Source organism: Dama dama, chromosome 24, assembly GCF_033118175.1.
Source record: "Dama dama isolate Ldn47 chromosome 24, ASM3311817v1, whole genome shotgun sequence".
Taxonomy (NCBI): Eukaryota; Metazoa; Chordata; class Mammalia; order Artiodactyla; family Cervidae; genus Dama; species Dama dama.
In genome coordinates this window covers 48,021,105-48,034,488 of record NC_083704.1, presented here as the reverse complement: position 1 = coordinate 48,034,488, position 13,384 = coordinate 48,021,105, and the positions used below count along the sequence as shown (strand labels likewise).

The following is a 13,384-nucleotide window of genomic DNA, read 5'->3' as shown; positions in this document are numbered from 1 at the left end:
ATGGAAATTGGCAACACTACACATCAGGATTTTTTCTCCTGGAGCATCAGATTTCCAGCATATCATTACTTGAGAGTGAAGCCACTGGAACTTAGAAATGTGCACTGTAAATTACCAAAGGATGAATAATACTTTCTTATGTATAACCAATTATTAGAAACGTAAACAAAGTAGACAAACATAGATTTAAATAAACTTCACAACATTTTTCATCTCTTAACTTATCATATAATCATAGTCCTCTTAAGAGGATAAAGGCAAAAAGGAAATCATGTATATTTATTACAGTGTTACATATCAGATTTATATATATATGTATACACATATATATTACCTTTAAAAAGGCAAACTTTATGGAATCTTTGGAGATCTTTACAAAAAGGAAAACTTTTTATTCAAAATTATTTTTCTAGGGCTATATTTTTCCAATAGTAAAAATTCAAGGAGCCAATAAAATAATTGTATAAAATTCATATCCTCTGTCATTTAAAAATGATCAATAACATTTCAAATCAAGATTTTACTAAGAACAAAATGATAATCAATTAACTTGGAATTTCATAAGTTCAAAAATACATTCTCTAGGATAGTCCTTTTATTAATTTACTTTAATAAAGCTATAGATAATTAGCTTATAGCCCTTAAGCATGAGTCCAGTAATCACTCATAATATTGACACATACTTGTAGAGTTACCTCTCATTTTATACTGCTTCCAGAAATGAAGTATTGCTCAGCTAAACTAGTAAAAGTCTCTCTTACTTTATTTCAAAATAATTACATAGCACTATACCTCATAAAATATTAAATTAACTTTAATAACATTATCATTTAAAATATACAAAATCTGTTTACCTGATTTGACATAAGTGTGGAAACGCAGTTATAAAATGCATCGAGTTTCTCAGGTTTAATGCCTTCTAGTGCCTCCTTCTTGGTGAAGAGATTTATAACCTTTGGGTACCAAGTGTTCATTATCTTCTCTTCTGCCTTTCTAGCTTGTATTGATAAATCATTTCTTAGTGATTCACAATCAATTGGGCCTTTACCTCTATTTATGAGAAAAAGAATGATTTAAAGCAAACAAATTGGTCATGATACAAAATGAGTGAAGCAAGTAAGATAAGCTAAAAATTTTTTAATGTAAAAACTCCTAAATATTTATCAGTTATAAAAATTATGTAGTCAAAAATATAAAGACTCAAGCAGAAGACATTCAAATTTCAAATGTTAATTAATAAATATGGGATTTTACCTAATTCCAGTTAAGTCTAGCAAAACTGTATTGGCAAATGTTGTATAACCAAGGTCCAGTAACATTTTCATGGTTGGATGAACAATGTGCAAATTAGCTAATATTTGGTTTCTTGTCTGCAGATAGTTAGAATGCCAAGGCTTAGAATAATCCAGGCCTCTGGAAAAGCAAAACACTGCATCAAAACAGGATTCAAATGACACATTCTAAATTTCAGTAAGTAATATTTATGGCATAGAAATAGTATCAAAGTGAGAAGACTGGGGAATGAGAAGAGAGAAATGTGGTCAGCAATGGGAAACTCAGTAGATAAGCATGTAACAAAAATACATCAAGATCTTGAGAGTTCATTATCTTCAGAGAGAATAAAGAGATCATTGGTGCATAAGGAAGGCTGATGGGCCATGCATGAGTTCCTTAACTTCCCCTGTGCTCTGGCTCAGTTACCCTATATAAACAAACTTGGTCTGTAGGACTGGGAAGAAGAGATGGAAAAATCTGTCTGGCATACTCCAAAGCTTACTTATAAAAAACCAAGTTGAGTTATACATCCATAAAGTTTCTCATAAGTGTATAGTCAACAACTAGGTAAGTCCAATGTAGAGGATACATTTAGGGGAGGAAAAAAACAGTATTACAATTCTTTTACATGTTTTCAAAACACTTTGAACTTCATAATTTTAGCCTTGACTGTAAGATCGATCAGTTTATTTTCAGTCTATTATCAAAACCTAGATGCAGTACTGCTTTTTAAAAGATTTACTCACACAGGGGATTCAGGTAAAGGGCCACCTTCATCTTCAAGCCAATTAATATCAGGTTTCACAAGAACACTCCTCACTGAAAAAAAAAAGACAGACAGTATTTTATAGATAGATAAATACTTCTTGAAAATCTTTGCAAGAACTAACTGAAATCAAAGTTTCAACTTTTGATAATGAGTAGTATAGTTTAATATACATCAAAATGAGTATAAGAAAAAAGTCCCTTGCTTGAAAGAAAATTAAGCTTTTGGTACTATTTTGGCCCTACTTTGAAAGTGAATTTAAATACAGTAAAGCTTTAATAAGTCCTCAACTATTTTCATCTTATCTATACCAAGGTCACTGGCATAATAACTTAAAAAATTAATCCAATTAAAAATTTCAAAGGTTATTTCTCTAATAAATCTCCCCAAACACACTAATATTTTCTTACAATCCTATAAGTAGCATAACTACAACCATAAAGACAAAGTAAAAAGTTTAAAAAGTATTAGTTAATAAGCACATTAAAAATCACAAAAAGTGCCCTTAAAAACGGTGCCCATAAAAAAAAAAAAAAAGAAATGGTGCCCATGAATTACAAAGATTTGATTAGATTATAGGCTCAAAATAAAAACTCTAAAAATACATACAGCTAAACATATAATGTTTATTACTTATATTTCTGCTTTTGATTGGGATAGGCAGGGGAACAAGCAAGCTTGGTGTGTGTTAAATGCAACTTACCCAAATATCTCTTCATGCTTTTTTCAAAATCACTTGACACTTCGTTTATGAGACTTTGAACAAGTTTTTCTCGTTCTTTCCCTTCCTTCAAAGACTCAGGTACCAGCATTAACATGTGATCCAGCCATTCCTGCTGAATAGGTACTATCGGACTACTCTCTACACATTGCTTCAAATAAATATAGTTGAACTGAGAATATAATAAGAAAAAAATAAATGTTCTAAATAGTGTAGCCTTTCAATGATATATGTGCAAATGTAGCACTTCGGAATAAAAATATTATAAAAAATAACATGCCTTTAGAATAAAAATATTTTACCCCAAAGTATGACCTAAAAAGAAACTATTTTATATATTTATTTATGAGTTCTCTCCAAACTAATGTTTTTAGTATACTCCTCACGTTCTCAAGGCAAAACAAAGATCCTTTGTCTAACTTACTATTCCTTCATTTAACAAATACTCATTAATTCAACAAATATAAAGGTATTGTTCCAAATGCTCAGGATTTAGTAGTAAACAAAGCCCCAATCTCTTGGAGATAATATTCTGGTACAATAGCATCATAATATGATTTCATAAATTCTCCTATAACAAAGAGTAGTCTGACAAAAATAGACATAAACAAATGGAAAAATAGTACCTGAGCTTGGTAAAGATGTTTTAACATCACAAAAATTTTAATTTGTCCCCCAATCAATTTAATGCAATACCAATAAAAGTACACATATTTTTAAGGAACTGGACAAGTTGAGCCTAAAGTTCAAGTGGAAAAATAAACATGTGAGAATAGCCAAGAAATCCCTGAGAAAGAAAATTTACAAAGAAGAACTTGTCTTAGGAGACATTAAAACATACTATAAAGTCTCCCTAATGAGAATAGTGTGATGTAGGTACATGAATAGACAGACCACTGTGAAAAAAACAAACAAAAAAAAGAAAGTCCAGAAATAGATACAATACATAGGAAAATGTAGCATATAATAAATGTAGCATCCCAATCACTGAAGCAAAGATGAAGATTTTAATAAATATTTCTGGGACAACTGGTCAGCCATTTGGAAAAAGATTAATTTAACAGATATCTTCCAACATACAGAAGAATAAATTCCACATAGATTAGGAATTAACTGAAATAATAAAACTATACAAGGCCTAGAAAAAATTGATAAAATTCTTCTATGTTTGAGTGTAGGGGAAAACTTTATAACTATGATTCAAACTCCAGGTGTAGAAAAGAAAAAAGTAATTAACAAATTCTGACTGCATAAAATTAAAATGCTTGCATGGCAAAAACCCATCATAATAAAAGAGGTCAAAAGATAGCTGACAATCTGGGAGAAAATATTTGCAACATATATCTCAAATAAAATGGAAAGAATGCTTAAAAATTTAGGAGATGAGTAAAACTTGAGGACATTATGCTAAATGAAATAAGCCAATGACAAAAAATACCTTATGATTTTACATACATGAGGTATTTAGAGTAGTTAAGTACATAAAACAAAAAATAGAATGGTACTTGGCAGGGACTAGGGGGAGAAGGAAATGGGGAATGTTTAATGAGTGTAGAGTATCAGTTTTGCAAGATGAAAATATTCTGGAGATTGGTTGCACAACCATGTGAAAATACTTAATACCACTGAACAGTATACTTTAAAATAGTTAAGATGGTAAATTTTATGTTATGTGTATTTTACTACAATTTTTTTTAAGTTTTAAATAAAAGGGTGAAATAAATAGAAAAATGAACAGGAGAAATGAACCACAATTTCGCAATAAAAATATTAACAAAAATGGCTCTTAACCATATGAAAAGGTGTTTGATCTTCATAATTAGAGAAAGCAAATTTAAACTACATTGAGATACTATTTGTCATCTTTCAGACTGACAAAAAATTAAAAATATGACCTCTATAATCTGTGGTAAGACTATGGTGAATCAAGCACTCTCACCAGTTGCAAATAGGAACACAAACTGGCACAAACCTTGAGAGAAACTTTGCCGTTTCTAACTACACTACATGTTGATCCAGAAGTCCCACTCCTAGAAATTGAAAATGTACCTCCAACAATATGAAAACACACTTACATGAGGTTATTCATTGCAACAGAATGCTAGAAATATTTGAGAGTGGCTGAATAAATAACTCACTGGTGTGTTCTGTGCAGCAGTAAAAAAGAACGAGGAAATCAAGTGAGCACATCTTAAGCCTTAAACTTACACAATGTTATACGTTGATTACATCTCACTGAAGCTGGGAGAAAATGTAGATCTCTATAAATGTACATGGGGTGATTTCTGGGGTGTACTGTGAAGTTAAAAAGCAAAAGAATATAGTATGGTGCATTTTGTGTAAGATAAAAAGGAAAATAAGAACATTTATCTACTTCTTCATGAAATATTAAACGCAGAAAGGATAAACCAGAAATCAATGTCATCAGTTATTTAAGAGGGAGTGGGTATTAACAGACAGAAAGCACTGGGTGGAGAAACAGGGTAGAAGGGAGGAAGGATGTGTCTCTGAGTACAGATTTGGATGCAGTTCTGACTTTAAAATATGCTAGTGTTTCACATGCTCAAAAACATGAATAAAGAAAATCAGTAAGGATGAGAGTAAAAAGCCAAAATGATAAAGAAAGAAACAAATGAACCTAAATGGATTTCAAATTAAAAACATAATCACATCGAAAGGAGTGTAGAACTAACCAAACTAATTTTTGAACACAGTATTTTGACATACGCCTTCAAGCTAAGTACATAAAACTATAGACAAATATTGAACTACAGTGAGTAGATTTCTCACATGAGTTGGCAATTTAAAAACTGTTTACATGTATTATAGAATTTAGTAAAATAAGTAAACATATTATGGTTCATAAAATTCATGTTTCTGAATGTGACAGAAGGGAGTAACAAACGAAGAGGGAAAGGCTAGAACTTTCCCTGCAAAGAGGGACGGCTAGAATTCTATGATTTTGAATTGGAATAGGAGGCATCAGCATAAACTCAAGGCTTTCAAGATAGACAAATGACAGAGGGAAGGACGGATGGGTAGATATGTAGATAAATAATTCCCTGCCTCTTTCTGCTGAAGGAACCAAGAAGCAACTACATCTCAGTTACATAGTTTACACTTATGCCCCAATTTCTAAATGCCATTCTCTACTAAAAAAGATTCAAGAATCCTTGGAGAAATGACGATTTCAGGATTAGAACAGGAAAAGTACCGTATAAGGCTGGAACATCTTATTGTGTTGATGGGATAAGCTAAAAAGAACATAAGAGGCAACTTGATGTGCTCCCAGCGGCCAAATTTGGGGCAGCTGAACATCAAAACAGACCACAATAACAACACATTAAATTCAATAGCTAAAATAAGACTCCATAGCCCAGGCATGCTAAGTTGCTTCAGTTGTGTCCAACTCTTTTCAACCCTTTGGACTGTAGCCACCAGGCTCCTCTATCCATGCAATTCTCCAGGCAAGAATACTGGAGTGGGTAGTCATTGCCTTCTCCAGATCTTCCCAACCCAGGTATTGAACCCACGTCTCTTACATCCCCTGCATTGGCAGGCAGGTTCTTTACCATTAGCGCCACCTGGGAAACCCATAGCCCATATACTGTTATATAAATGAATGAGTGAAGAAAGAAAAAAGACCAAGTTCTTCCTTAATACAAAATTCCAACTAAAAAATATACAAAGAATGGTGAGAAAACTACTATCTGGCAACCACCATAGTAATCATTGTTGCAGGCAAGAATATTACTATTATGAGAACAAGTGAATATACAGGAGAATACTTTGTACTCATTGTGCAATTTTTTATAAGTCTGAATTATTTCAAAATAATAAGTTTTTAAGGAATGGCCTGGTTGGACATTTTTTCATCTAATTGACAAACTATTTTTCAATTAGTTGCTTGCTCAAAAATTTTTCTAGAGGGTTATTTTCTATGTCTATTCCACTAATACACTGCTTGATCTTAAAGGTCTTGTGGTGGTCCCCAATCTCTTAACAGACTGACTCTGTCTAGTTATGAACCTGATCTTCTCTTCACTCTTTCTCTTTCCTCTCTCCCTAGGTGATTCCACCTAGTCTCATGACCATAAATATAAGCTATATATGTTGATGTGTTCTAAATCTTTATCTCTAGAACTCAGTTCTTTCTGAAATATTCAGCATAATCAAAAGACATCCCTTGATCTCCTAGCTTCTAATCAGATTAGAAAATAGATCAGAAACTCAGTTTTCTGATCTGAGTCTCAGCCATCTCAATAAACAGCACCAATTACCCCATTATATATATATATATATATATATATATATATATATACACACGTATATTTGACGCTTACAACTGGAATATACATTCTTCCTTCAGCAAAGAGATACCGATTTTTCTAAGTGAAACCACATGCTTCAAAGTGTCTTTTGAAAACTTCCTACTTTAGGTCCCCACTATAGTCTCTTCATACTTCTGTCACAATACTTGTTGTATTTAACTGAATATAATTATTTATATTTTTTAATTCAACAAGCATTTATTGAGTATCCACTATTGGTACTCAATAATATAGTTGTTAAAGACACAAAGATGTTCAAACAGAAGCAATTCCTAGCCTCAAAACTAGAAAACAGAGCACTGTAATGCATAAAAAGATCAAGGGAATATCTAAAACAATGTGCTAAGTAAAATAATAAAAATAAGCAGTGTATTAACATAATAGGAGCAAATAAGAATAAGTTTCTTCTTACGGAAGAAACTGATAAGTTCATTTTTTCTGACATGTTGAATTTGAGGTATTTGTGCATCAAAATCTATGGGAGTCATCAAAATATGAAAGGTACTTGAAATCAGAAGAGAATCATCCAGGAAGATCCAAGGAAAGAATAGCAAGCCACAGTCAGACAAGGAAGAGAAACCCATGAAGATGACAGAGAACAATATTTAGAGAACCAGAAATATAAGTATAAGGGCATTTAAAAGAAACGAATATTGAGCAGTGTCAAAAGTCAGCTAGAATTTTCACTATTTCTTTTTTAGCCATTCTAATGGGTATGTAGTGATTAACTTGTCATAATTTTAATTTACATTTCCCTAATAGTTAATGATATTGAGCATTTGGTGTGCTTATTTGCCATCCATATATCCTCTTTGGTTAAAATGTCTATCCATGTCTTTTACTCATTTTCTAATTGAATTATCTTTATACTGTTGAGTTTTGAGAGTTCTTACATATTTTAAATTCAAATCCTTTGTTGGATATGTGATTTGTCAAAAAGTTATTGCAGTATGTAGCATGTTTTTTCATCTTCTTAACAGAGTCTTTCACGTAGAATAGTTTTTAATTTTGATGACAGATGTTGATGTTGTTTTAGTCACTAAGTCATGTCCAACTCTTCATGACCCCACGGACTGTAACCCACCAGGCTCATCTGTCCATGGAATTCTCCAGGCAAGAACACTGGAGTGGGTTACCATTTTCTTCTCCATGATGACATATAATTTAGTGGTTTTTCCATGCATTGTGCTATTTAAAACTGAGGTACAATTGATTTATAATATATATTAATTTCAGATGTACAACATAATGATTAAAATTTTTATAGATTACACTCCATTTAAAGTTTTTAATAAAATATTAGCAACATTCCCTGTGTTGTACAATGTATCCTTATAGCTTTTTTATACACAGTACTTTGTACCTCTTATCTTATCTACCCCTCTTTTCTACCCCTATCTTGCTCCTCCTTCCTTTCCTTTCCCCACTGGCAACCACTAGTTTGTTCTCTATATCTGTGAGTCTGTTTCTGCTTTGTTATGTTCCTTCATTTGTTTTATTTCTTTAGATTGCACATGTAAGTGAAAACTACAATATTTATCTTTCTCTGCTTGACTTATTTCACTTGGTGTTGTAAAAGGAAATTATTCATTCTTTTACATGGCTATCATAAATAATACTATTGTGAACATTAGAGTGCATTTATCTTTTTGACTTAGTGTTTTTGTTTTCTCTAGCTATATACTCAGAAATGGAATTGCTGGGTCATATGGTAGTTCTATTTTTAGTTTTTTGAAGAACCGTCACAGTTTCCCATAGTGGCCACACCAATTTATGTTCCCACCAGCAGTGTACAAATGTTCCCTTTTCTCTACATCCTCACCAACACTGGTTGGCTGTGGTCTTTTTAATGACAGCCATTCTGACAGGTATGACGTGATATCTCATTGTGGTTTTCATTTATATTTCTCTGATGAGTGAATGATGAACAAATGTTGAGCATGTTTTCATGTGCCTACTGGCCATATGTATGTCTTCTTCGGAAAAAAACGTCTATTCAGGTCTTCTGCCCATTTTTTAATCAGGTTTTTTAAAATATTTATTTATTTGGTGGCATCAGGTCTTAGCTGTGGCATGGGGGCTTAGTTGCCCCACTGCATGTGGGACTTAGTTCTTGGCCCAGGGATTGAACTCATGTTCCCTGCATTGGAAAGCAGATTCTTAACCACTGGACCAACAGGGAAGTCCCAGGCTGTTTGTTTTTTTTATATCGAGTTGTATGAGCTGTTTATATACATTATCAGTCATATAATTTGCAAATATTTTCTCCCATTCAGTAGGAATATTTCATTTTGTTGATGGTTTTGCTGTGTAAAAGTTTTTAAGTTTAATTAGGACCTATTTGTTTATTTTTGCTTTTGCTTTCTTTGCCTTAAGAGACAGATCCTAAAAAATAGTGATGTTATTTATATTAATGAGTGTTCTGCCTATATTATCTTCTAGGAGTTTTATGGTTTCCAGTTTTACATTTAGATCCTTAATATGAATTGTGCTTTTAATGTTATGTCTAAGAATTCTTTGCCTACTCCTAGATATTCTTCTAAAAGTTTTCTTAATAGTTTTGTTTTACATTTAAATCTATGATCAATTTTTAGTTAATTTTTGTTCAAGGTGCAAAGTTTAGGCTGAGGTTTGAAGGTTTTTGTTGTTTATTTCTCTTATTGTTTTTTTAATGAGTGTCCAATTGCTCCACTCCATTTGTTGAAAAGATTATCCTTTTTCCATTGAACTGATTTTTTGCACTTCTGTCAGAAACAACTGTTTATAGCTGTGTGTGTATATTTCTGAGTCATTATTCTGTTACACTGATAACAGGTATTCAATTATGTAAAAATAAAAGGTTTTAACAAGTTACCTGGAGGTCTAGGGAGAGAAATATTGGAAAAACATCCTTTCGTTTGGCAACTAGTGGTCATTAGTGAAATCAGTGATGAAGTGGTGAAGTTCCTAGAAGCCAGATTGCCAAGAGCAGTGGCATTAAGCGTGAATGATTATTTTATACCCAGCTACCTACTTTGGATTGTAAGTCAGTAAAGGCAAAAACTGTAGAGGAAAAAATGAGGATGCTAAACACATACACCCAAAAATAACTTGCCATTCACCCAGCCTCACATTAAATATTTATAAATGTTTTGGGGTTGTTTTTACTAGGGTTCTTAAACCTAATAAAGGGACAGATCCACAGCCAAAGTCTCTAGAAAAGCTGGGAGGCAGAGGGAGGAGAAGAAAACTTTAAAAGACAGAAAAACTTGGAATAGCTAAAATGAGGTTCTTCCAAAGATATGCAGTCGGTAGAAAGGTACACTTAGTCCTCTATCCCGAGAGGGAAATTGAGGGATTTAGAAAGCCTGCAGCCCCATTTGGGAATATGCTTCATATATTCCTCTTTTGTGTAACCAGCTCCATAACTTTCCACATCCTTTACTGCTAAATAAGTTTTACATGTTATCACCTTTCCAACAAGCACATCACGGTTCCACTTTGTCACCCATGCAGTCAGTGTCTTTTTTTTTAATTTCTATCATCTAGCATGTGTAGCACACAACAGATTCTAAATAAGCAGACATCCTTACATCAGTATCAGCACGATAAAAATGGAAATGCATTTCCTTTATGACTACCACTTTGAATATTTTTTTCTTTGGGATAAGAACAAAAAAAATATTTACAATTAATCCTCAAATAATGAATGGCGACAGGAATGTAACTTGTAAAACCTGCACTGTCATCATGACATGCTTGTTCCCTTAGGCAGAGGAAATAATCTGCTTCTAAATTTCTTCTCTAGGATGGAATATAGCAGGTGGTCTTAGAAGGAACTACTTTGTAACAGCTTGAACATTTTCAAAACAAGAAATATAAAAAATTCAACTCACTCCTTTCTTTTTAATTTCACTGGTCATCTGTCAAAAGCAAACAAATAAGATATAATTAAATCAAGAAAGTTTTTAAAGTAATTTTACTATTTTTAATACAGTTTTAAATATACACATTATTCTTTAAAAACACTAGTTATATTGAGATTGACTTAAAACAATAGTTAAAATAGTATATCATTATAGTTTTTAAAGAGAAAATATAAACCTACAGTTGGAGGATAATCTGGCTCTGGTGATGGAGATGTTCTTTTACCCAGTGTTCTGTCTAAATTCCTTTTGGCTCCTTCAATTCTGAAATTTACAGTTAGAAAAATGTATGACTCTCTTGAATATAACATTAAGATATATTAAAACATTATTATTTGAATATTTTTTCAATTATACTTGAGAGATATTCAAGAGTTCTTTATCTGACTTAATTTTCTATAAGAAATAAATCTTAATTACCATTATCAATGAGTCGTTAATTTTCATATTATTCATGTGTAATGTAAAAGGAGACTATAAATAATAGCCCATAATTTTCAATTATAACATCACAATTTTTAAGTTAATCTGATATGGGCCCTTATATGTATTATCTCTATTCAAACGTCACCCTGTCAGAGATTTCCCTTACCCTTTATACTAAGTAGCACATCCTTCACTATCCATCCCTTTTATCCTCACTTTCCCTGCTTTGTACTACTTAGCACCATTTGACGTATTATGTTTTATTATTATGTGTACTATACATTCCCTTAACCTCAATACCCAGAATAGTATCTGCACATAATCAGTCAGTTCAGTCGCTCAGTCATGTCCGACTCTCTGCGATCCCATGGAATGCAGCACGTCAGGCCTCCCTGTCCCATCACCAACTCCTGGAGTTTACTCAAACTCATGTCCATTGAATCGGTGATGCCTTCCAACCATCTCATCCTCTGTCATCCCCTTCTCCTCCTGCCTTCAATCTTTCCCAGCATCAGGGTCTTTTCAAATGAGTCAGTTCTTCGCATCAGGTGGTCAAAATATTGGAGTTTCAGCTTCAGCATCAGTCCTTCCAATGAATATTCAGGACTAATTTCCTTTAGATTTGACTGGTTGGATCTCCTTGCAGTCCAAGGGACTCTCAAGAGTCTTCTCTAACACTACAGTTCAAAAGCATCAATTCTTCGGTGCTCAGCTTTCTTTATAATCCAATCTCACATCCATAGATGATTACTGGAAAAACTAGAGCATTGACTAGACAGACCTTTGTTCGCAAAGTAATGTCTCTGCTTTTTAATATGCTGTCTAGGTTGGTCATAACTTTTCTTCCAAGGAACAAGCATCTTTTAATTTCATGGCTGTGGTCTCACCATCTGCAGTGATTTGGGAGCCCCCAAAAATAGTCTGTAGCTATTTCCCCATCTATTTGCCATGAAGTGATGGAACCAGATGCCATGATCTTAGTTTTCTGAATGTTGAACTTTAAGCCAACTTTTTCACTCTCCCCTTTCACTTTCATCAAGAGGCTCTTGAGTTCTTCCTTGCTTTCTGCCATGAGGGTGGTGTCATCTGCATATCTGAGGTTATTGATATTTCTCCTGGCAATCTTGATTCCAGTTTGTGCTTCATCCAGCCTGGCTTTTTGCGTGATATACTCTGCATGTAAGTTAAATATGCAGGGTGACAATATACAGCCTTGACGTACTCCTTTCCCTATTTGGAACTAGTCTGTTGCTTCATGTCCAGTTCTAACTGTTGCTTCCTGACCTGCATACAGATTCCTCAGGAGGCAGGTCTGGTATTCCCATCTCTTGAAGAATTTTCCACAGTTTATTGTGATCCACACAGTCAAAGGCTTTGGCAGAGTCAACAAAACAGAAGTAGATGTTTTTCTGGAACTCTCTTGCTTTTTCAATGATTCAATGGATGTCGGCAATTTGATCTCTGATTCCTCTGCCTTTTCTAAATCCAGCTTGAATATCTGGAAGTTCACGGTTCATGAACTGCTGAAGCCTGGCTTGGAGAATTTTGAGCAATACTTTGCTAGCATGTGAGGTGAGTGCAATTGTGCAGTAGTTTGAACATTCTCTGGCATTGCCTTTCTTTGGGTTTGGAATGAAAACTGACTTTTTCCAGTCCGGTGGCCACTGCTGAGTTTTCCAAATTTGCTGGCATATTGAGTGTAACACTTTCACAACATCATCTTTTAGGATTTGAAATAGCTCAACTGGAATTCCATCACCTCCACTAGCTTTGTTTGGAGTGATGCTTCCTAAGGCCTACTTGACTTCACATTCCAGGATGTCTTGTTCTAAGTGAGTGATCATACCATCGTGATTATCTGGGTCATGAAGATCTTTTTTGTATAGATCTTTTGTGTATTCTTACCACCTCTTCTTAATATCTTCTGCTTCTGTTAGGTCCCTACCATTTCTGTCCTTCA

General features: G+C 33.4%; 1 protein-coding gene across 1 annotated transcript in view; it reads right to left on the bottom strand.

Moving 5' to 3' along the window:
- Nucleotides 1-13,384, bottom strand: part of DNAH12 (dynein axonemal heavy chain 12) — a 172,584-nt gene that overhangs the window by 152,552 nt on the left and 6,648 nt on the right. The window contains exons 2-7 of the mRNA XM_061129188.1: nucleotides 11,181-11,262; nucleotides 10,969-10,995; nucleotides 2,745-2,934; nucleotides 2,022-2,094; nucleotides 1,255-1,413; nucleotides 855-1,050 (exon numbers count right to left, since the gene is read on the bottom strand). Coding sequence (XP_060985171.1) covers nucleotides 855-1,050; nucleotides 1,255-1,413; nucleotides 2,022-2,094; nucleotides 2,745-2,934; nucleotides 10,969-10,995; nucleotides 11,181-11,262 — 727 coding nt within the window. The remainder of the gene's footprint in view (nucleotides 1-854; nucleotides 1,051-1,254; nucleotides 1,414-2,021; nucleotides 2,095-2,744; nucleotides 2,935-10,968; nucleotides 10,996-11,180; nucleotides 11,263-13,384) is intronic.